Source organism: Culex pipiens, chromosome 2 (genome assembly GCF_016801865.2).
Source record: "Culex pipiens pallens isolate TS chromosome 2, TS_CPP_V2, whole genome shotgun sequence".
NCBI classification, from domain to species: Eukaryota; Metazoa; Arthropoda; class Insecta; order Diptera; family Culicidae; genus Culex; species Culex pipiens.
In genome coordinates this window covers 10626430-10647835 of record NC_068938.1, presented here as the reverse complement: position 1 = coordinate 10647835, position 21406 = coordinate 10626430, and the positions used below count along the sequence as shown (strand labels likewise).

The window sequence follows — 21406 nt, the reverse complement described above, 5'->3', positions numbered from 1 at the left end:
CTTCTAACTCCTTCAAACAAACTTATTTTGTAAAACTGTTGATAAAAACTTGCTTGCTCACTTCCTTTTGAGCTATTCATTACTCGATTTTAGTTGAAAACTCTTTTTATGAGCTTGAACGACAAAGTCCAGGTATGGCAACATTAGAGGCACGATGGAGTTAGATGCTGTTCCTCAAATTTTATCTTCTCCTAGCGGAAAATTGTCGAAAAAATCCAAAAATGCATTCTGTTTTTACGATTCGAACTCATTTCCACTAAGAAAATCACGACAATTTGAGAAAAATCCAATCATCCTTTTCACCAACATTTTTTTAATAATATAGTTGACCGATTCTTCGGCTCCTTTTCAAAAAAAAATCCCAGTTTTTTTCAGCGTTTTGGCTGTAGTGGCAAAATAAAAGAAGTAACCCCACAATGTTATTTGGAAAGATAATTGATTTTCCTACAAAGAAATATCTTGCAGAATGAACCATATAGTACCTGTGCTTCCCCTGAAATTAAAATGTAGCGTGACGGGACAACATCGTAAAACTGGACTTTTAAAAGGCACACTACCAAATTCGCTACAGTTTTGCCAGTTTGATTTTAAAAAATTAAAACAAATCACAAATTAAAAAACGAATCTTTTGCTCCTTGAACTGAACGAATTGGTTGAAATTTGAGTTTTTGCCAGCCATTTCTTTTCGTGACGGGACAACGAAAGGAGCAGATTTATGAAAAACTCCTCTCCCATTCAATGGCTTGCAGACCATATTTGGTCAATATTTTTGGCTTTTGAGGTAAGAAAACGCATTTAAAGCACATTGCAATTATTGGATCATATTAAAAATGAAATCTTTCATATTAAAAATCACATTGAAAATTGAAAAAAGTGACATTTTGGTGTAGCTTCGCTAAGAATCGGTCAGTTAATTAACTTTAAAAACTTTTCAAAATATAATTAAACTTCTCCTTGAAATTACCCTTGAAATACTTTTGCGGCAAAATCTCAATTCTATCAAAGTCACCCCAGTTTACGGTTGCCCTTTTAACGTTTTCAACTCTTAATTCTCGATTAAATTTTCAAAAGGCCCTATCTGCATAGGAAACCCATGAGGGATAGGTTGTTTTGAAAATTTAATCTAGAATTCACCAAATCCGTGTCTTGAAAATTATGTGATTTTATTAAATAATTTTCTGAAAAAAAGCTTTCTAAACATGTACTAATAACGGGATAGTGCAAGCTTGCAAAAAAAAACTCACCTTATTATCAGTCTTGACCGCCTGCTGAAACATATACTCGAAGAACTGATCCTTAACGAAGCCCGGTGACGCGAGCAGCACACACTTTACGACGTCAAAGTTCACGTGCCGAATGATGCTCTGGATGAGCGAATCGTAAAACTTGGCCAGTCCCTTCTCGTGCTGGGCTACGTTTCCCTTCCGTTTGCGCGGAATCGACACGTCGATCTTACTGCGCACCAGCGTCATCGCGGACGTAATCAGACAAACGTGGGCCAGCCCATCCTGCATGATTACGGCCGCCACGTCGGCACTCTGTGTCGGATCGCACGCCGTTTCAACGCGCTCCAGTGCGATCGAGTCCCAAAGTCTTTTGGTCAGGGTGAACTTCCGGTTCAGCTCCAGGTCCAACGTGTGGTAGGCGCCCATCTGGAAGAGTTAGGAATTCATTAGACTTTCAAGTAACTTTTAACAAAGGGAAACCATACCTTGACAAACTGATTCTCCTCAATGTTACGACCCTTGAGACGAAGCACTTGGGCCTGGGTATCGAAATCGATAGTCTCGACGCTGATGGTCAAGATGGTGCGCATCCTGCTGCTGGATGTCGATCCAGTGGCCGTTTCATTTTGAACCTGTAAAAAAGCGACACTTTGAGTTAGACTTCAATATCTCTCAACATTACGAAATAATTACCTTTCTGATGGTGCTGCTGCGAACCTGGTCTCCTTCGGCAATCAGATTGTAGGCGTGCCACATGTCCTCCGGTTCCTCCGGAATTAGGACGATGCTCCTACGTAAAGAAATTATTTTAATTGTAGTCAACCAGCAAGAAGGCTTCATTTACTCACCCGTCACCAAACTTGTCTACATTCTTGTAAACCAGCTTCATGTTCACTGGATCTTTATTTTTTCTAGTTTTGCGACTTTTACAACACTTTAATCTACAAAGCTACCACTTATTTCCGCGGTCACACGAGGAGGCAAGGGACACAGCGTCGATTCGAGACTAAAAATATCATTTTACTATCCTAACATTACCGAAAACCCGATCGGATCACTGTTTACGTCGACGACATCGGAACCGCGGCGGAACGGGAGATCAAAAACGGTCCACGTTTAGGATCTGTCACTGCTGACTGCGGGTTTGTTTTTATTTTTGTTGCATCAGCAAACGTCACACACGGTTGGAGGAGTTTAGCCATATTGGTTTGTGGTTTGGAAGTCGGAATTTGCCGTCTCCCTAAAACTGAGTAAGAAGCTCGAAAGGAACGAGGTCAAGAATAGTTGCGCATTCTTTTTGTGACCTCGTTCAAGAAAAGTTGATTGTTTGGTTTGAAGGTGCATATAAACACCTAAACTCCCAAGCTCGAGACAAGGGGGAATTTGTATGGAAATTCCTCTTTTTCTCGAGCTTGGGAGTTTAGGTGTTATAACCAGAGCTTTTGCACAAAGAATTTTGTTACATACATTTTATTGATCCTTGCACTGGCCCATTAACGAAATATTCTAGCAGAGATGGTTCTGTCAGAATCCTGCTAGAACGGTGGAACATTTCTGCTAGAATGCTGTAAGAATATCCAGCTCTGTAAGAACTCTGCTAGAATCCTGCTAGAACGTCGTGACTGTGGGAACTTAGATTTCGCCCACATTTTTCTCTAGCACTTTCGACAACAACGTTTGTTGTTTATTTACAGTTGCAGTCGCATTTTCCACCAAAATGGACTTAAAATTGCGATTGACAGCTTTAAAAAAACGACTAACCTCGGCTCGCTTTGATAATTTTTTAGGATATTTTAACTATCCCTGGCCAGTTTACAAAATAGTTTGCAAAAAAGTTTTACTATTTTTACCAAATTTTTACAGTCAAATTGTTGCAGGATTGGGTCCTTGAGCTTGACATATTTGGAATTAGAAAACAAAAACTTCATTGGTTGCTGTGCACCCTTAAGCGCGTGGGTTTTGATGTGGCAAAATCTAGGACCAAATGCAAATATTAAAAAAATTCAAAATTTTAGAAAAATCATATTTAAAAAAATAGATCCTAAAATTTTTAAATTTTTAAACGAAGAAAATGTCTTATTAAGAACAATCAAAATTCTACAAAATCATAAATTCAACAATTTAAAAAAAATCCATAATCAATAAAGCAATAAAAACACAACAAGGATTCTAAAAATGTAAAGCTCTGAAATTATAAAATTCTAAATATCTTAAATTATTTTTTTTTAAATACACCTGCAGGTTTCAACATTCTTAATACAAACAATTTAAAATCAAAATATTTTTTTTCATTTTTCATTTTCAGATTTTTTTTCGAATTTTGTTGCAATTTGATTTTTTTTAAGATTTTCCAAATTGCATTATTTTTCAATGTTTGATTTTTTCTGTATTTTCAAGTGTAAACATTTTTTTTTTAATTTGTATTTTGATTTTTTTTCTAATTGTAAATTTATGAAATTTTGATTTTTAAAATTAACATTTTTTAATTCTAAAATTGGTTTTTGCTTTAAAACATATTTGGAATTTTTGAAAGTTAAAATTTATTATTTTTACGTAATTTTTACTCTATTAAATTTTTTTTTTGATTTTTGATCTTTTTGTTTTTTTTTTAAGTTAGATTTTTTTATTTAAATATTTTTTAATTTTTAATTTAAATATTTTTTAATTTTTCAAATATATTTTTTTTTTGAAATTTCAATTTTTTAAAACTTAAAATGTTTAAGTTTTTAAATTTTCAAATTTCAGAATGTTTTAAATTTTGAGTTTTTTAGAATTGTTTTAGATCATTTAAAATTTTAAGTTTTATATTTTTTTTTACATTTTCATTTTTTTTTCAGATAACGAAAATAACATGACAAAATATTTAAATAAAAAATTCAAACATTCAACAAAATCAAACATTCAGAATTAGATTTGGAGATCAAAAATTCAAAAAAATATTTCACAAAGAGTAAAAATAATAATTTTTATTTTTCAAAAATTCCAGATATGATTAGAACCAATTTTAGAATTGTTAATTAAAAATGTTAATTTAAAAAATCCAAATTTCAAAAATTTACAATTTGAAAAAAATTAAAATGCAAATTAAAAATAAAAATACAAAAAACCTAATGGTTATTACGCTTTTTTTTATATAGCTGAAGTTTTGTATTTCAATGGTTTTTTCTTTATGTCAAGAAAAAAAAAGGCCATTTGATTTTTGGTCTTTTACAATTATTTTGTTCAAAGGCTTCGGCCACGGATTTTGCCCTATGAGAAAACTTGTGATCTCACTTCAATATTATTGTATCGAACCCGAACACAAAATTATTCAAACAATTCCAATTTTCCGCCTCAATGAATTTAGCAAATTAAAATATTTATATTTTCATCAAAACATAATATTGCAAACAAGAACCACGCGTCAAACGATACTTTCCGTTTCTTTTCAGCTGCATACTGCCTAAGATTTTTTTTGTGACCTTCGGAGTTTTGCGTGCACGGAGAATCGGCATTACACGAAATCGAGTTCGATTACACGAAATTCAGTTCAGGTACGATTACATACTTTCGTGTAACAGGGGTCGAACTGGATTTCGTGTAAAATTGAAATTGAATCGTTTCACCCGATTATTAAATTGCAATAAAAACTGGCGTATCAAATATTTTTTTATTATATTCTAAATTGTTCACAATTATTTTATCCATTTCACAATAGAGGAATTGATATTTTTGCTGAAATTCAAGTTGACACACTCCGCTCCCAAGTCATGGCATGCCTTCTGAGCTGCGTACTGTCCTTTATGAGTGATGGCATTGAAGGGGATTTGGACAATTTGGTCGAAATAAATATTTGAAGTGATTCCAGAAATATTTCATCAGGCCCATTACTAATTTTCCTCTTAAACGTGTACTGTTTACAATTTTGTTGTGAGCCCTTTTCTGTCACTTTTTGTGGTCAAGCAAAATTTGAGTCGCCGCGGAAGTTGGTCAACATTTTTGTACAAAGTTTTAAAAATATTTATTAATTACAGCTTGTAACAACTAGCCGTATCAAAAATGACATCACGTACGATTAATCTAGTACCGTAAGTAGCTCGAATAAAATAACGACAAACTTCAATTAACCTTTCGGAAACTTCGCAGCCCAAACGCCTACCCGGATTCCTACTGCCGACTTTGCTTCTCGACGAGCCGCGTAAACCCGCTCACCGCCACCAGCACGGTGTCTGGCCAGAACGCGGCCCAAATGATCGACAAACACCTGGGCATCCGGCTGACCGCGGCCGATGACTTCCCGTGCGCGTTGTGCCAAATCTGCGCGGAAAAGCTCGAGGAGTTGAATGTTTGCAACGCGGACGGTTTGCTGGACGAGTGGCAGGACGAGGATCTGCTGGAGTACAAGGCGAGCTGTGTCGCGGTGGATGAGGCGATTAGGAAGAAGCGGGGGGTGGGGTTGGGGAAGGGGTTAGTGGGGAAGGCTGGTGGGGACAAGACGATTGTGTTGCCGTTTCATAAGTTGAACGATGGTCGGTACAAGTGTAATGTATGTCCGGATGAGGAATTTGAGTTTATCTCGGCGTGTATTAAGCATTACCAGGAGGTGCATCCGGTGTCGACGCTGAGCGAGATTTCGACGGAACCGGCGCAGAATTCGGCGATTCGGGGGGAGAAGCAATCTTTTAATTGTGTGAGTTGTTCGGCGCGGTTTGAGAATATTGACGCGTTGATTGAGCATCGGGAGACGAACCATCAGAGGACGACGTCGAAAAAGAGGAAAGCGGATCAGCTGGAGGAGCCGGTGGTGGAGGTCGTTGGGATGACGGAACCGTTTGTTGTTGCGGAAGGGGAGATGCAGTACTATCAGTGCGTTGTTTGTTCTTCCGTGGTTGAGAGCGTGATGAGTCTGTTGGAGCACCGACTGCTGCACGTGCTGGACCCTTCGAAGCAAACGGCCGAAAGGTGGCTGAGCGACGCGACGAACATTACGCTCACAAACGGGTTCAAGTGTCCGTACTGTATTGAGCAGTTTGTAGATTGTAAGAATTACTACTTTCACCTGAATGCCATCCACGACAAGAGCATGTGCGACTCGTGCGGGGAGTCTTGTGCGTCTTCTTCGCGGCTTGTGCTGCACCAGCGAACTCACCGCACGAACAACGACGGCCCGTTCGTGTGCGATCTGTGCTCGATTGGGGTTTATACGCAGGCCGAGCTGGACGACCATCGGCTGCACCATCAGACGTTGATTCCGATCGACGCGGAGGAGGCGGTTCTGCCGGCGGCGGCACCGGACGATTACTACTTTCTGGATGGGCAGGCGAATGACGAATGCATTCTTTCGGATGACCTCCAGAATGGCGATTTAGTTGTTGAGGATGCTTGTACCAAAGTTGTGGAGATAAGTGACGATGAAGATTAATCGAATAAATAGTAATTTTAGCAAAATTCATGGCTTTGTTCTCAAATTTTCCCGTAGAAAACAAAAAAAGAATAACTCCAAATCCTACCTATTATTCATCATCAAACTTGATGTGCGTGTTGACCTTCTTCATGAGCTTCGACCTGCCGCGAACCTTCTCCACCTTGACCTTCTTGTTCAGCTTGTCCTCGCGGTCGCCCTTGATCTTATCCCAGTAGCTTTTCTCCGTTTCGCCGCTCAGAATCTGCGCGCTGTACTCGGCCATGCTGTACTCCTTGACCAGGGCGTTCGCCGAGCAGGGTTTGTCCACCCGCACGAACGCCTGCGAATCGCCCTCCTTCAGATCGATGTACTTTACGTACGGGAACTGCTTCAGCTCGGCCTTGAAGTCCTTCACGTTGGCGCAGGGCACGCGAAAGCGGATGTTGACGATGAGGCCCGGCTCGAAGGAGAACAGCGGTTGCTTGTTCTGCTGGTCGTGCTCCTCGAACTTGGTCACCTCGGCGGCGGCTTCCTCGTCGGTGAGCGCGCCGTAGAAGTTGACACGGGGTGAGGATTTAACGGTTTTTGAACCTGCGGTTTGATTTGGGGTTCGACTCTGCTGAACCTTGTTGGCGACCTTGTTATTCGAGGTGGCAAAAAGTTTCTTCAGCTTCTTCGCTTCGACACGCTGCAGGTTCAGGTACTTGTTCCTGAGCCGACGCCACTCCTTCTTGGACATGATCTTTAACTCGTACACCTTATCGTCCTGCTGAATCTCCTTCTTCACTCCGCTGGGTCCCCTCCTTCGACGACGCTTCTTCTTGTCCCCCTCTTCACCGTCCTTTTTGTCACCCTCAACCTCGCTGTGCGACTCCTCGTTTCCGCTGTCCTTGGTCGGTTCCCCGTCGGATGTATCGTCCTCACACTTCTTAACCCGTTTCGCCGGAGGTTCAACCGATTCTTCCTTTGCATCCTGCTCCTCCGCAGGCTTACCATCATCCGGCTTGGCAATAGCTTCCTCCTTCTCCTTCTTAGCCTCTTCCTCCTTCTCCTTGCCGAAGCTGCTAATACTGAGCAACTTCTCCGGCTCCGTGTCCTCGAAGGTCAGCACGCCCCCAAACGCCTGGAACGTCTTGATCGCCTTCTGCACGCTCGTCTCCTCTTCAAACTCCACAAACCCAAACTCCTTAATCTTCTTGGAATACTTAAACGTTGGCAGCGAAACGTACACCACCTTCCCGTACGCCGAGAACACGTTCCGGACCCACTCGTGGTCCGCCTTCGGCGGCAGACTTTCCACGTAGATCGTGCAGTCTTCGCAGTTTACACGCTCCCGAAACTCGGTCACGCGGTGCACCTTCGTGCGATCCTCCGACAGTTCCAGCAGCTCGGAGTTCTTCAACGCGACCGCGATGTCCTCCACGCTGTCGGTCAACGTTTTGATCCGGTTGAACTTGAGGAACTCCTCCAGGGCAATGACTGAAAACAAATTGTTATTAGCTTAGCTTGGTTGACCGTACTCTAGCCGAGCATAAAGCTCATTAGCCCAGTCAACTCAATCGGAATTCTGAAACGGAATTCAATTCGAATCGTATTCCGTTTCAAACGTAACAACCGATTCCGGGTACGTACCCGGTTGTTGCGTTTAAACGGAATACGTAAACGATTCGAATTGAATTCCGTTTCAGAATTCCGATTTAGTTGACCGGGCTAGATTGGCGCCGATAAGGAAAATACAGGGTTGTTACGGGAGAGTCGAAAAAAAATCCGCGCCAAATCCGCGCCGACCTAAATTCCGAAACCGCGCGAAATCCGCGCCATATAAAAAAATATCGCGATCAACATTAAAGAAATTTTATTTTTTAATGAGGAAAAACTAATACAGAAAGTATTTGATAAAAAAAAACTCGGTTTATGTTTAAAAGCTCCAAAAGAATGAAAACAATAAATCCATTTTTAAAAATACCTAAAGAGACGGTAGAAGCAAAGGTCATGAAAAAATCTTCAAAATAGAAAATACAATATTTAAAAACTTAAAAATTTAACTTCAAAAATATAAGCTCAAAAATAAATCCAAATCTAAAATTATAAGTAGATAAAATTTTAAATTTCGATAGTCTAAAAATTCAAAATCTACGAACTTTTATACAGTTTTCAATCCAGAATCCTCGCTAAAATTTCACTACGAAAGAAATTTAATTTCCGATATTTAAAATATTGTCTTCTCATCATTTCAAAATCTCTAACAGAAAAAATGACTTCAAAAATTGTGGCATTCAAGAATTTAAGAATTTAATTAAAAGCTTAAGAATACTAAAATTAGATTTTTTTTTGTTGTTTTCTATATTGTTTTGAATTTGTTATTTTTTTGTTTTTAAATTTCAACTTTTTAATTTTGATTTTTTTAATCTTCAAATTTTTGGTATTTTGAGTTTCAGATTTCTAAAATTTTGAATTTAGAAATTTCAGATTTTTTAAATTGAAATTTTAGAAATTTCGAACAAAAATTAATATGTATTTTGATTTTTTTTTGTTAAAATCGAAAGAACTTCAAAATTTTAATGAAAATAAAAGTCAAAGCAACTAAAAACAATCTAAAACGCATTTTCTGCATGTTTGTCAATACTTAGGTATTTTGGAAACTAATGATTGCAAAACAACTGGACAGGTGTATAATGCATTTTTAAACACTTTTTTCATTCAAATGTTCAAATCGTGGCTCGTAAATTCAATTTTAATTTCCCATTTTTTTTTGCCTCCCCCCTCGACTTTGGTCAGAGTTGAGGGACATAAACTTCAAAAAATAATTGCAACGGCCTAAAAAGTATTAAAACAAAAAAAAGTTTCGATTGTTTGAATTTCAGAAGCTTTGAATGTTCTGATCTTTTTATTTTCGCCAAGAATGTTAAAATCTTGAAAAAAAAATATTTCTACGATTAAATTCCATCTAAAATTTTAAAGTGGAGGTCAGCTTCTGTTACGTTCAATCAAGCTCATATTTGGCGCCCACCAGAACAAGCCCCAAAAATAGTTTTTGTTACACATTCTAATTTCTATATCTTCGGGAAAAGTTTGTAATATTTGATTTACAACGTTAAAAATTTAATAAATTCAGTATAAAATTAAAAATAAATAAGGTTCAAAATCATTACTCAAAACTTAAAAGAAATGAAATATTCAGAGCCGGAGATGTTAAGAAATGAAAAGAAACATATAAAAAATAATTTCTACATAATCTTCATCTTCATTTTTCCACGTTTCGTACTAAGAAAATACAAACAAACATTTTCAGAAGAAAATTCAATTAATAAAAAATATGAAATTCTTGCACTCAAAGGAAAAAACAAATTATCGTAATTCCTGACAATATTTTTCTTAATAACTTGAAAGAAATTCTATCTCTCTCAATTAATTTATTTATCAAAATTGCCATCCGCGCGAAATCCGCGCCTGAGCAAAATTAGCCAGCAAATCCGCGCCAGATCCGCGCTATCCGCGCGAAACGCGCCATCCGCGCGATCCGCGCCGTCCGTAACAACCCTGAAAATAAATGCGTCAGGATTGTGCAAATTTAGCTAAAGATTCTCACAAGGATCCTCCTTGATGCACTGGCTCAGGTACCGGTCCTTGGCCAGGTTGGCGTCGGAAAAGTAAAACTCCATCTGCTGCCGGATCGCGTTGTACTTGTGCTTCTTCCGGTGGCGACCCTTCTTCCCCGGGGACACCACCTTCTGTTCGCTGGTGGCCGCGGGCCCCGTCTGCTGCTCTGCTGCCTCCGCGGGGGCAGCCTCGCTGGACATTTTGGTTTGATTTTTTCTTCTAATCAAATTTCACAAAATTGAAAACGTTGCAATCGCGTTTTGTTTGGATTTGTTGTTGACACTGCGGTTGAAAAACGCGCAGAAATCGGGAGCTGTCAAAATCATATGATTGCACGCTGAAAAAAAAATCAAATCGACTAAAAATTACCCAAATTGATCCAAATGAAACAAGAGTGTGAACTGTCACTGCAGAGGTTGTTGTTGTTTTGGATTAGTCATTCGGCTGTGATAAAAAGTTGATTTTTCATTCCTTTTCAGAAAATTCCATTCCATTCTTTTAAAAAATGGTAGGTTGTAAAAAAGGTGCAGTGTTAATGCTACAAGGATAACCATCATGACGAAGAACTTTAGATACTTGAATAGCACGTCCCGCGATAGGATAGGGTGTTTCATCTTCAGGCGTTTCATTTCGCTTCGCAAAATTTTGGATTGCTACCCCGTACTGGTCCCTGGTCACAGTCACTGGTCCCAGAGCTGGTTCTGCCAGAATCCTGTCAGATTGCTGGAACAATTCTGATAGAATGCTGTAAGAATATCCAGCTCTGTCAGAACTCTGCTAGAATCCTGCGAGAACACCGTGACTGGGATAGAGCCTTAAGACGAAGCTCCTCGTCAAAATATTTGTCAAGCAATCATCTACAAACAGTCCCGTTTTCCCTAGCACGGTCGTTTGAAGGTGCGCACCAGCGCCGAGGAGGCCGCCCGCAAGCAAAAGGAGCGCAATGCCAAGGCGGCCGCCTTCCGGGCCGGCATGGAGCGCATCCTGGCCAAGAAGGAGAGGGCCGAGCTGGACGAGGAACTGATGCTGTTGACGGGGAAGATCCTGTCGGCAAACCCGGATGTTGCGATGCTGTGGAACCTGCGCCGGCAGTGTCTGCAGACGTTCGCCAAGGCGGATGAGTAGGATTGATAATTTTTGAGGAAATTTCAAGTTTTGTAAAATTGACTATTTTCTAAAGGGAAACTGGAGGTCAGTCGCTGTTTGACAAAGACCTGAGCTTCACGGAGATGTGTCTGCAGGTCAATCCCAAGTCGTACTGCGCCTGGCACCATCGGTGCTGGGTTTTGGAGAACTGTCCCACGCCCAACTGGGACAAGGAAGTCGAGCTGTGCACCAAATATTTGAAAATGGATGAGAGAAATTGTATGTTTTTTAGCTGTTTCAATTTTAAATTTCTAAATCAAGTAATTCAACTTGCAGTCCATTGCTGGGACTACCGACGGTACGTGGTCGCAAAGGCCAACGTTGCCCCGGCCAAGGAACTCGAATTCTGCACCGAGAAGATCCAGAACAACTTTTCCAACTATTCCTCTTGGCACTATCGGAGCAAACTGTTGCCAATCCTGCACCCAAACAAAGAGGATCCATCGCGTCCCATCAGCGAGGAAAAGCTGAAGGAAGAACTCGAACTGGTTCTAACCGCTGCCTTCACCGATCCCGGAGACAGCAGTGCTTGGTTCTATCAACGCTGGCTGCTGGGCTACTCCCAGCCGGAACTGGACCTGGCCGCCTTCAGAATGGACACGGCCAAAGGACTGGCCGTGGTGACCTTCACCAGACCGGTGAACCTCAAGCACAAAGACGCCAAACTAGAAATCGAAGGACTCGATTCAAGCGCCAACTGGCAATCGGCTTGTTTCGACGACAGCTATTCCGTCACTTGGATCCTCCGCGACGCCACACCAAATCTCCCCAACCAACTAACATTCCCGCTAACCTTCACGGATGAATTCAACCAAACGCACACACTAGAGCTCAACAAAACATCCCCCACCGAACTGTTCGCCATTCGAAAGCCCAAGTTCGGCACCGAGTTTGGCGTCGCCGTAGTCGACGTCCTCAAAGCCCAGCTCGAATCGTGCCAACAGCTGCTAGAGTTCGAACCGGACAGCAAGTGGACCCTGCTCACAGCAGCGCTCCTGTCCAAAGCCATCGACCACGCGGCGAATCACGACCAAATCGTGCAGTACTTGGAAAAGCTGAAAAACGTCGACCCGATGCGTACCGGCTACTATCAGGATCTGATTGGAAGGTGGGGAACGGAAGTGCGTCTGGGGCAGTGGATTGACGGGAAGGGGTGTCCCGCGGAGCGGTTGGACCTGTCCGGGATAGGGCTGGTGCACGTGGCTTACGAGCAATATCTGGCGGTGGCGAGTGAGATCGACTTGGGTGGGAATAAATTGGCGGAGAAGAGTTTGGCAAAGTTTGGTCACTTTGTGTTTTGTAAGAATTTGATATTGAAGGGCAACCAGATTGCCGGTGAGACTGAACCAAAAATTAGGCAGATTTGTTCCGGCTTGCAGCAGTTGGAATTGGTTTAACGAAAAGTGCTTGAAATTTTATCCAATTTCGTATTCAAATATTGTACAAGCAGGATTTGTACCTAGTTTTGCACGCACTTCTGAAATAAAATGATCTTAAATGCAATATTGAATTTTGTTTGTCTTGTATTTTTAACAATGAAATGTCAAGGCCCGGAAGGAATGCAAAACTTCATATGAAAAAACGCTCGAGAACGGTGAAGGAAAGAATCACAAAATGATTTCAATCTTAAATCTTTTCTTTCGCGCAAAAAATAAAAATATTCAAAAACGAAAAAAAAAAATGTTTCAAAGGTTTTAACAAAATATGTTTGTTGCTCAAAAATATTAAAAAAAAAACTGGAATTATTATATTGAAAATAAGAATTTATTGTTAGAAATTCTAAAATGTGTAAATATATTGGAAAAATTCAAAGCTTTCAAAATTCAAACTTACAAATATATAAATTGAAAAAAAAAACTAATATTTAAGAATTAAACATTTAAAATTTAAAAACTTGAGTGTTGAAGGGTACACAGCAACCAAGGAAGTAGTTATCTTCTTCTTCCAAAATTGTCGAGCTTCGGTGACCCATTTCTACGCTGGCTAGCCGAGCGCGAGGTACTTCAGCTTTATCGACAAGCCCCGCCCTGAAGAACGTTTGCACCAATCGGGTTCAAACGTTATTTAGAACTTCCGAACCCTTGTCAAATGGACAAGGACCCAGCGCGTATATAGTTTTATATATAACAGTATTCCTAATTTCAGTCATAGCTCACCAAGCAGCATTTTTGCTTACCAATCCAAAGGACGGGGGATCGAACCCCGACTCGGGCGACTTTGATTTTTCGTTCATGTTCAGAGTTTCAAGAGTAATATTTTCTATACTTTCTCGTTAGGAGCAGATGGGAATCGAACCCAGGACCATTCGCTTAGAAAGCGAACACCGTAACCAGTCAGCCACGGCCGCTCCCTTTAATATGTAATTGTAAACTTTGTTGTAAAATGTTTTGTAGATAGTACTTTAAATTAAATTGTTCAAAATGTTCAAAAATCTATAATCTCAAAAAATCCAAAATATAGGAAACATGTATTTAAAAAAAATGGGCCTCTAACCTAGAAACTAAAATACCACATTTTTTTTTCTTATATTGGTACAACTGCGCGATTTTGACACTTCTAGCGTGTACCATTCGTAACGCCATCTTCGCTTAAAAATTGGATACATCATTACTATGCGAGAAATATGCACCATTTATTTAAAAAAAAGCTCTATTCAATGTAGATATTGAATAGTTTATAATCAAGCAACTCCTAAAGCAACAAAAAATAAAACTTGCATTGTCCTTAAAAGAATTACAAATTTAAAGAAATTTAAAATGTATGTAAAATGTATTTTTTTTTCATTTCACAATTTAAGTATCTCAATATTCTTAATTTCCGAATTTTTAAAAATTGAAATAAAAAATTAAATTTTCTGAAATGTTATGCTATTAAATTTTAATGATCTCAGAAATTTGAATTTGTAAAAAAAATTTCCGGGATTTATTTAATTTCATCTTAAATAACTTTACACTTGATTTTTTAAAAGTATTTTTCAATCTTTCTATGTTTTCCTCAAGAATTTGAAGCGCTCTTTCAACTTTTATTAAGGGGGAATTAATTTAAGAATTTTAAGTTTTTTTTTTAATTTTATTATTTGAAAATTTAATAATTTTAGAAATACTATTTGTTAATTTCTCGATTAAAAATAAGTGTGTTTAAAAAATGGAAGATTTTTAGATTTTTTTCAATTTTTTTGATATAGATTTTTTGATTTTTTTTTTGATTTTTAGAAATTAATTAATTTTAGTATATCTCAGGACCCGACAGGCTCATAGTTAAAAGGTCCTTAATAAGTACAAAAAAAAAAATAGTATAAACATTATATATTTATTTATTTTTTTATATTTTTCAATCCTTTTATTTGTTCTCTCCAACAATCTTAAGCGCACCAACGTCGCTCAAACCGAACTGTCTATTTTTTTTTAGGGGAAAGAATTTAAGAATGTTAAGTTTTTTTTTATTTATTTGTGATTTAAAAAAATAATAATTTTAAAATTCATGAATCTTAAAAATTTGTTAATTTCTGGACGCATACTTTTTTGTATTTTCTGATTTTTTTATTTGTTTTAATTTCTGAATTTGTACAAATTATTTAATTTCAGTTATTTTTTTTTATATTTTTCAATACTTTTTCTTCTCCAAGAATCTTAAGCGCCACCTTGGCATCCACCGTCGCTCAAACCAAACTGTCAACTTTTCCCAGGGGGGTTCACGAAAAGATTGCAAATGCACTTTTCTTAAAGTTTATTTCCATAGTTTTTTTTTTTTTTTAAATGGACCAATAAACTATTGTCTTTCATATGTTTATAGGACCTAATAAAAAAAACTCTAGATTTAATGTGTTTAAAAAAATAGTATTGCAAATCTCCTAAACTTTCTAAAGAAACTGCAGTTTTAGTCCTACGTCCATTTTATTTAACATTGATGAAACGTTTCATGAATCATTTCATTTCGTCTTTTTTCGGCAAACGATGCACTCTAAATGGTTTTACTCAATTTAAGATCGAATTCTGAAAAAGGAACACACTCATCACGGACTGTTCACTCTTGTTCAGTTTTAATATAATTATTATTAAATTTAATAACATCACGCAGCTGCTTTGGTATTTGATTATGCGGGAGAAAAATAAGGCTTCATCGATAAAGTACGTCACGCTAAAATCTGTCAAAATTTACCCCCCTCCCCCCCTTTGTCACGCTTTTCCTATACTTATAACACGCAATGTCACACTTGCTCAGACCCCCCCCCCCTCCCCCTCCCTAGAGCGTGACATACTTTATGGATGACGCCTATTTGAATCAACAAAACGTTTTGTTGATTTGAAAATCAAGATTTTTGTTGAATCAACGCTAAACGTCAAAGCAACTTTTTCAAAACAACAAAAGATTTTTGTGGAATAGAGAAAATCAAGGTTTGTTTCAACGCAAAATCGGCGTTGATTATATTCAACCAAAAATTTGTTGAATCAAACCTCGTACAGGCTGATTCTACAAAATATTTTTCTGCTTGATATGATAATTCTAGATTACATTTTCAAAACAACCTATCCCTCATGGGTTTCCTATGCAGATAGGACCTTTTGAAAATTTAATCGAGAATTCACGTATTGTGAAATGAAGAAGTGATGCGCACTTCGGTACCTCAGTATTTGTACTTGAAGGACTTCAAAAATCTCAAAAGAAAACTATTAAATTACTTTCAATTCTTTATTTTTCATTTTCAATACCTCTACACAGATAAACAATTTGAATGAGTATTTTTAACTTCTAAAGATTTCATAAATGCATGTTGCAAAACGCAAATCTACTGCACACACACAGACTTGGCTACAGCCAACATGTTAAATTCTACGGGAGATAAAGAATCGTTGCATAGTTTCAAGGATAATGAAAAGTGACACAAATGAATTACATGAATCAGTGCACATGATAATAGTAAGAAGGGCAATCTATCCTGCTCTGTTTTGGCACACGCAGGACGTAACGAATAATCGGATTATCAATTCGAGGGGGCAGGCAAACTACTACTTACACAATAAGAGATGCTAATACAATTTACGGCACACAAAACACCCGCCTCACTGCTTGCCATGCTCCGCGATCATGTGCTCCAGCAGCTGCTTGGGGCGGGCAAATCCTTCCCGCCCACAGCGCTCACACCGGATGGCGGCCTCGTCCTCCCGCCGATGGCCGTACGCGTGCAGAAACAGCTTGGCCCGGCTGATGAACCTTCGGCCGCACTCTTCGCACCGGAAGGGTCGACTGTTGTCGTGGGTTCGCGCGTGTACGGTCAACGCGGGCCGAAACCGGAAGCGTTTCGCACAGACGTCGCACTGGAAGCGACCCTCGGGTGCTTTCAGGGGGGTTTGCTGCGGCTCGGGGCTTTGCTGGTGGGTGTCTTTTGAGGTGCGCCGTGGGACGATCTTGTACTCGAGACGAATCTCCGTCGAGGGACTTCGCTTGACGTCGGATTCCGATACCTCAAGGATGTCGCTGGCGTCCATCTGGAAGAAATTTTGGTTGGGTGACAAATTTTGGGGGAAAATAGTGCAAGAAGTTACCTCCGAGAGAACCTGGAAGAAGTTCTCGTCCAGCACGAATGTGCTCTCTTCAATCTTCGGCGAGTCGATGTTGATGGTCGGTTCGATGGCCGCGAAATCGATAAACTTTTCGTGCTCAACTTTGTGCAGCTCCAAAGCTTCGGAGGAATAGAATACCTTTTCGCACCGTTCGCACTTGCCGACGACCTCCTTCTTGACCTTGTACTTGACCGTGTAAGTCTTCTCGCACTTGTTCCGATCGAACGTAATGTCGTAATTGTCCTCGCGCTCCTCCACGGTGCAGTCCAGCATGATTTCGTCTCCGTCCTCTTCGCTGTCGGAGAAATCTCCCGTGAACCAGGCGTTCTGCTTGAGATTCATCTCGGATTCGTCGAACGACTGCTGCTTCAGATCTATGTCCCGCCCAGGACCGGAAGTGTCGTGCGTCCCGGAAGTGGCGTGTGAGTTCTCGTGCATTTCCAGAAATTCAGCATTGGTGAAGCTTTGATTGCAATCGAAGCACTTGTAGAGCGTTTTCTTCAACCGGAGCTTGACGTTGTACGTCCGGACCAGATTGATGGCCCCGTCACCGGTGGCCGCTTTCTGCAAGCTGGCGATCTTGGCCAGCACCTCGCTTAGCTTTTCATCCCCTCCGCCATGGCACGACGATGCTTTATCGCTGGATGTTTTCTGCTTCTTCGATCGATTGCGGTACTGACGGACGGATGCTTGCAAGGCTGGTTCCAGGTTTTTCAGGGCACCCAGTTTGAACTCACCGCTGTGCTCCATTCTGAACTTTTGACTGCTGGATACCACCCCAAATCGATCGCGGGTCGTTGCACCAACTTAATTCTAGCAATTTTCAGACGAAATTCAAAGAAATTTACGAATTTTCACTAAAAATTCAAAAACTGCATCGCAGGTAGTAAACAATCAAGTGTCAATCCGTCACTCGTCGCACAGGGGGACTCACATTTTTATGGCGCGAGTTTAGCGTACACATTTAGCGAGAAGTGCTCAAAACAGCTTGAAACATTTCAAATATCCATTTCGACCAAACGAACCGATCCCCCTTTTTGACAGCCCAAAAGCACGCGGTGTTTTGAACGCGCACACGAGGTAAACACGCACTTCTTTACATTCGTTTTGTAAGCGGCCAATGAAGCACACGCCGAGGCTTAGCAGTTCCATTTAGAAAAAAAAAGTTCAATTTTACCAAATATTTTATAAACTACGCTTGTTTCTTAAATCTCAGCTTTAAAATGGTAAGTTGAACATCAAATTCGTGTCAAAATTTCACAAAAATCACGTAAAACAACCGCAAACGTATAACACCTAACCTCACTCTCCCTCACAGACCGAGGAGGTGAACCCGAAGGCCTACCCGCTGGCGGACCAAGCCCTCACGTCCAAGATTATGACGCTGATCCAGCAGGCGGTCAACTACAAGCAGCTGCGTCGCGGCGCCAACGAGGCCACCAAGACGCTGAACCGTGGCCTCTCGGAGTTTATCGTGATGGCCGCGGACGCCGAACCGCTCGAGATCATCCTCCATTTGCCGCTGCTGTGCGAGGACAAGAACGTGCCGTACGTGTTCGTGCGCTCCAAGCAGGCCTTGGGCCGTGCGTGCGGCGTGTCGCGTCCGATCGTCGCCTGCTCCGTCACCATCAACGAGGGCTCCCAGCTCAAGTCGCAGATCGTGACGATTCAGCAGGAGATTGAGCGTCTGCTGGTTTAAATTGTACAAAGTTTTTTTCTCTGAACAAATGCATTTCATTTTGACACTATTGTAACTGAAGAGTGGATTTTTGAAATAAAAATCTAAATAAGTAATGGTTGTTTTGGTATTATTGACCGAGCATTTGAAGAATTTCATTTCATTTTAGAAATTTCTTTGATTAAACTAGTCAGGTTGAAATCCTCAAATTCGGCAGCACGTGTCACAGCAAAAAATGCTGCATAAGTTTCGGGCGTTTTCGGTTCTGTAGCATGACGTGCTTGTTGCATACCTTCCAGGGATTTTCAGGGCTATCAAGCAGTAAAAAAAAACATACAATTGAAATAAAAAGCCACTTTTTTAAAATTAAAAGAGAAAAGGGTCAGGAATGGTTTCCACAAAATAACAATTTATATTTGATTTGCAATTTGAAAAATATATTTTTCAGCGAAAAAAATAAAAAAAGGTTGGACGAAAAAAATTAGTATCGACCTTGTAAGTTTTTGAAATTATTGGTTAATCATTTTATTTAACAAAGGAGAATGGGCAAAATTGTATGGGAGCTGGTCCAAGGATGTACACGAATGGGAGAAACTTTATTCGAAAGATCTCGCCGAGACATGAAAAAAAGTCTTCTGGGCGAACTCTCTAAATCCCGGGGTTCAAAAGTTACAAGTTGTTGAAGTTTGAGTATTTTGGGTCAAAATGTACAAAAAATCGTATTTTTGCTATTTCTAAAATCACTCATAAAATCCTTATTTTATTATGGATTTCGATCATCTTGACTTCATTCGACGCGTATCACCAAAAACTATAAGTTCTGATATGTTTTAGCATGATTGAAACATGACTTCTCTTGTCTTCATACTTTTGAATCGTTTGTGCAAGAAGCTTACCATAGAAACAAGTGGAAACTTGAAGATTTTGAAAACGGCTCCTACCCAGACTGCTTCAGTATGGAAGGCTTCTGGGTCTTCCAAGAACTCCTTGGAGTTAAGACCGGTGGGTCTACCGCCGTAACAAGCAAGAGGTCAGTGATTTTTTACCACTGATAATAACCGCATAGCTTCAGTGAGTATGGTAGACTACTTTGTTAATGTTTTGAAATGTCCTCGGCCATCCTAGGAATCACTGAAGTTAAGAGCTGTGGATCTACCACCGTGACAATCAAGATGTCTACATGTTTTGACCACTGATCATACCCGCATAGCTTCAGTGAGTATGGTAGACTGCTTTTTTGATGTGTTGGGATGACTTAGGTCATCCCAGGACTCACTGGAGTTAACAGCCACAGATCATAACTCCAGGGAGTCCTTAGGTGATCCAAGACAGCCCAAGTCATGACCCTTGACATTTCAAAACATTAACAAAGTAGTCTACCATACTCACTGAAGCTATGCGGTTATTATCAGTGGTAAAAAATCACTGACCTCTTGCTTGTTACGGCGGTAGACCCACCGGTCTTAACTCCAAGGAGTTCTTGGATGACCCAGAACATCTCAATAAGTTGTTACAACAATGCACTGTAGCCTTCCATACTAACTGAAGCAATCTGGGTAGGATCCGATTTCAAAACCTTCAAGTTCCGACATGTTTCTATGGTAAGCCTCTTGCACAAACGGTTCAAACGTATAAAGACAAGAGAAGTCATGTTTCAATCATGCTAAAACATGTCAGAACTTATAGTTTTTGGTGATACGCGTCGAATAAAGTCAAGATGATCCAAATCCATAATAAAATAAGGATTTTATGAGTGATTTTAGAAATAGCAAAAATACGATTTTTTGTACATTTTAACCCAAAATACTCAAACTTCAACAACTTGTAACTTTTGAACCCCGGGGTTTAGAGAGTTCGTCCAGAAGACTTTTTTCATGTCTCGGCGAGATCTTTCGAATAAAGTTTCTCCCGTTCGTGTACATCCTTGGACCAAATCCGCCCATTCTCCTTTGAATATTTAATATTCAGATTTGAATTTTGTAGAGCTTTTAAAAATTTTGAGGATCTGCAAGATGTTATAATAAAATTTAATAAGATTTTTTTTATAGATTTTTAAATTTCATTAAAAAAAATGATCTATTGTATATTTTTTACAAAATTCAGTTTTTTTTTATTTTCTGAAGTGAAAGATTCATTTAATTTGATCAGCTATTTAAGTTATCTTAATTTGAATTTTTAAAGATTTTTTTTTATTATTTTGAGCATAAAAAAAAATAAATCTATTATTATACACATGTTTTATCATTTTTAAAACCATCAGAATTTGAATTTAAAAAAATCAAAGTTTTTTCAATCTTCAAAAATTTAAAAAAAAATTGAAATTTTAAAAAATATAATAATTAAGAAATTCTAGAATTTTTTTTAAATTTCACAAATTTAAAAAAAATTAAGAAATTTAAGAAAATTTAAGAAACTTTATAAATTTAAGAAATTTAAGAAAATTTAAGAAATCAAAAATAAGAAATTTAAGAAAACAAAAATAAGAAATTTAAGAAATTTAAGAAATTTAAGAAATTTAAGAAATTTAAGAAATTTAAGAAATTTAAGAAATTTAAGAAATTTAAGAAATTTAAGAAATTTAAGAAATTTAAAAAATTTAAGAAATTTAAAAATTTTTAGAAATTTAAGAAATTTAAGAAATTTAAGAAATTTAAGAAATTTAAGAAATTTAAGAAATTTAAGAAATTTAAGAAATTTAAGAAATTTAAGAAATTTAAGAAATTTAAGAAATTTAAGAAATTTAAGAAATTTAAGAAATATAAGAAATATAAGAAATTTAAGAAATTTAAGAAATTTAAGAAATTTAAGAAAT

General features: G+C 38.7%; 6 protein-coding genes across 8 annotated transcripts in view; 3 read left to right on the top strand and 3 right to left on the bottom strand.

Moving 5' to 3' along the window:
* The window catches only part of LOC120423985 (protein pelota), a 41620-nt gene extending 39250 nt beyond the window's left edge, over positions 1–2370 (bottom strand). Inside the window, exons 1-4 of the mRNA XM_039587982.2 lie at positions 2075–2370; positions 1920–2016; positions 1712–1858; positions 1245–1652 (exon numbers count right to left, since the gene is read on the bottom strand). Of these exons, the coding sequence (XP_039443916.1) occupies positions 1245–1652; positions 1712–1858; positions 1920–2016; positions 2075–2115 (693 nt within the window). The 5' untranslated portion in view covers positions 2116–2370. The remainder of the gene's footprint in view (positions 1–1244; positions 1653–1711; positions 1859–1919; positions 2017–2074) is intronic.
* A 2778-nt stretch (positions 2371–5148) lies between these two features.
* On the top strand, positions 5149–6657 carry LOC120423980 (zinc finger protein 254-like). Its single transcript, XM_039587973.2, has 2 exons — positions 5149–5293; positions 5352–6657. Exons 1-2 carry the CDS (start codon positions 5265–5267, stop codon positions 6625–6627), a joined length of 1305 nt encoding a protein of 434 aa, XP_039443907.1. The 5' UTR covers positions 5149–5264; the 3' UTR covers positions 6628–6657.
* Positions 6569–10496, bottom strand: LOC120423979 (la-related protein 7). 2 transcript variants are annotated; one of them, XM_052707794.1, is made up of 3 exons: positions 10199–10496; positions 6716–8088; positions 6569–6586 (listed from the first exon to the last, which is right to left on the bottom strand). In XM_052707794.1, exons 1-2 carry the CDS (start codon positions 10407–10409, stop codon positions 6719–6721), a joined length of 1581 nt encoding a protein of 526 aa, XP_052563754.1. In that variant the 5' UTR covers positions 10410–10496; the 3' UTR covers positions 6569–6586; positions 6716–6718. The 2 variants fall into 2 exon arrangements, with proteins under 2 accessions (XP_052563754.1, XP_039443906.1); XM_039587972.2 differs by lacking the exon at positions 6569–6586 and having other exon boundaries at positions 6704–8088.
* A 110-nt stretch (positions 10497–10606) lies between these two features.
* Positions 10607–12860, top strand: LOC120423978 (geranylgeranyl transferase type-2 subunit alpha). 2 transcript variants are annotated; one of them, XM_039587970.2, is made up of 4 exons: positions 10612–10717; positions 11092–11330; positions 11390–11574; positions 11632–12860. In XM_039587970.2, exons 1-4 carry the CDS (start codon positions 10715–10717, stop codon positions 12750–12752), a joined length of 1548 nt encoding a protein of 515 aa, XP_039443904.1. In that variant the 5' UTR covers positions 10612–10714; the 3' UTR covers positions 12753–12860. The 2 variants fall into 2 exon arrangements, with proteins under 2 accessions (XP_039443903.1, XP_039443904.1); XM_039587969.2 differs by having other exon boundaries at positions 10607–10717; positions 11390–12860.
* A 3170-nt stretch (positions 12861–16030) lies between these two features.
* On the bottom strand, positions 16031–17834 carry LOC120423987 (zinc finger protein 90-like). The gene is made up of 2 exons (XM_039587984.2): positions 16899–17834; positions 16031–16841 (listed from the first exon to the last, which is right to left on the bottom strand). Exons 1-2 carry the CDS (start codon positions 17664–17666, stop codon positions 16416–16418), a joined length of 1194 nt encoding a protein of 397 aa, XP_039443918.1. The 5' UTR covers positions 17667–17834; the 3' UTR covers positions 16031–16415.
* A 147-nt stretch (positions 17835–17981) lies between these two features.
* On the top strand, positions 17982–18710 carry LOC120423988 (NHP2-like protein 1 homolog). The gene is made up of 2 exons (XM_039587985.2): positions 17982–18142; positions 18235–18710. Exons 1-2 carry the CDS (start codon positions 18140–18142, stop codon positions 18613–18615), a joined length of 384 nt encoding a protein of 127 aa, XP_039443919.1. The 5' UTR covers positions 17982–18139; the 3' UTR covers positions 18616–18710.
* The last annotated feature ends 2696 nt before the right edge of the window (positions 18711–21406 follow it).

Coding starts and splice junctions, on each gene's coding strand:
- LOC120423978 (XM_039587969.2), top strand. Junction 11,331..11,389: donor ACGTTCGCCAAGGCGGATGA/GTAGGATTGATA, acceptor TATTTTCTAAAG/GGAAACTGGAGGTCAGTCGC.
- LOC120423987 (XM_039587984.2), bottom strand. CDS start 17,666: ATGGAGCACAGCGGTGAGTTCAAACTGGGTGCCCTGAAAAACCTGGAA. Junction 16,842..16,898: donor TCTTCCAGGTTCTCTCGGAG/GTAACTTCTTGC, acceptor AATTTCTTCCAG/ATGGACGCCAGCGACATCCT.
- LOC120423980 (XM_039587973.2), top strand. CDS start 5,265: ATGACATCACGTACGATTAATCTAGTACC. Junction 5,294..5,351: donor CGTACGATTAATCTAGTACC/GTAAGTAGCTCG, acceptor GAAACTTCGCAG/CCCAAACGCCTACCCGGATT.
- LOC120423979 (XM_052707794.1), bottom strand. CDS start 10,409: ATGTCCAGCGAGGCTGCCCCCGCGGAGGCAGCAGAGCAGCAGACGGGG. Junction 8,089..10,198: donor GTGCATCAAGGAGGATCCTT/GTGAGAATCTTT, acceptor ATTTGTTTTCAG/TCATTGCCCTGGAGGAGTTC.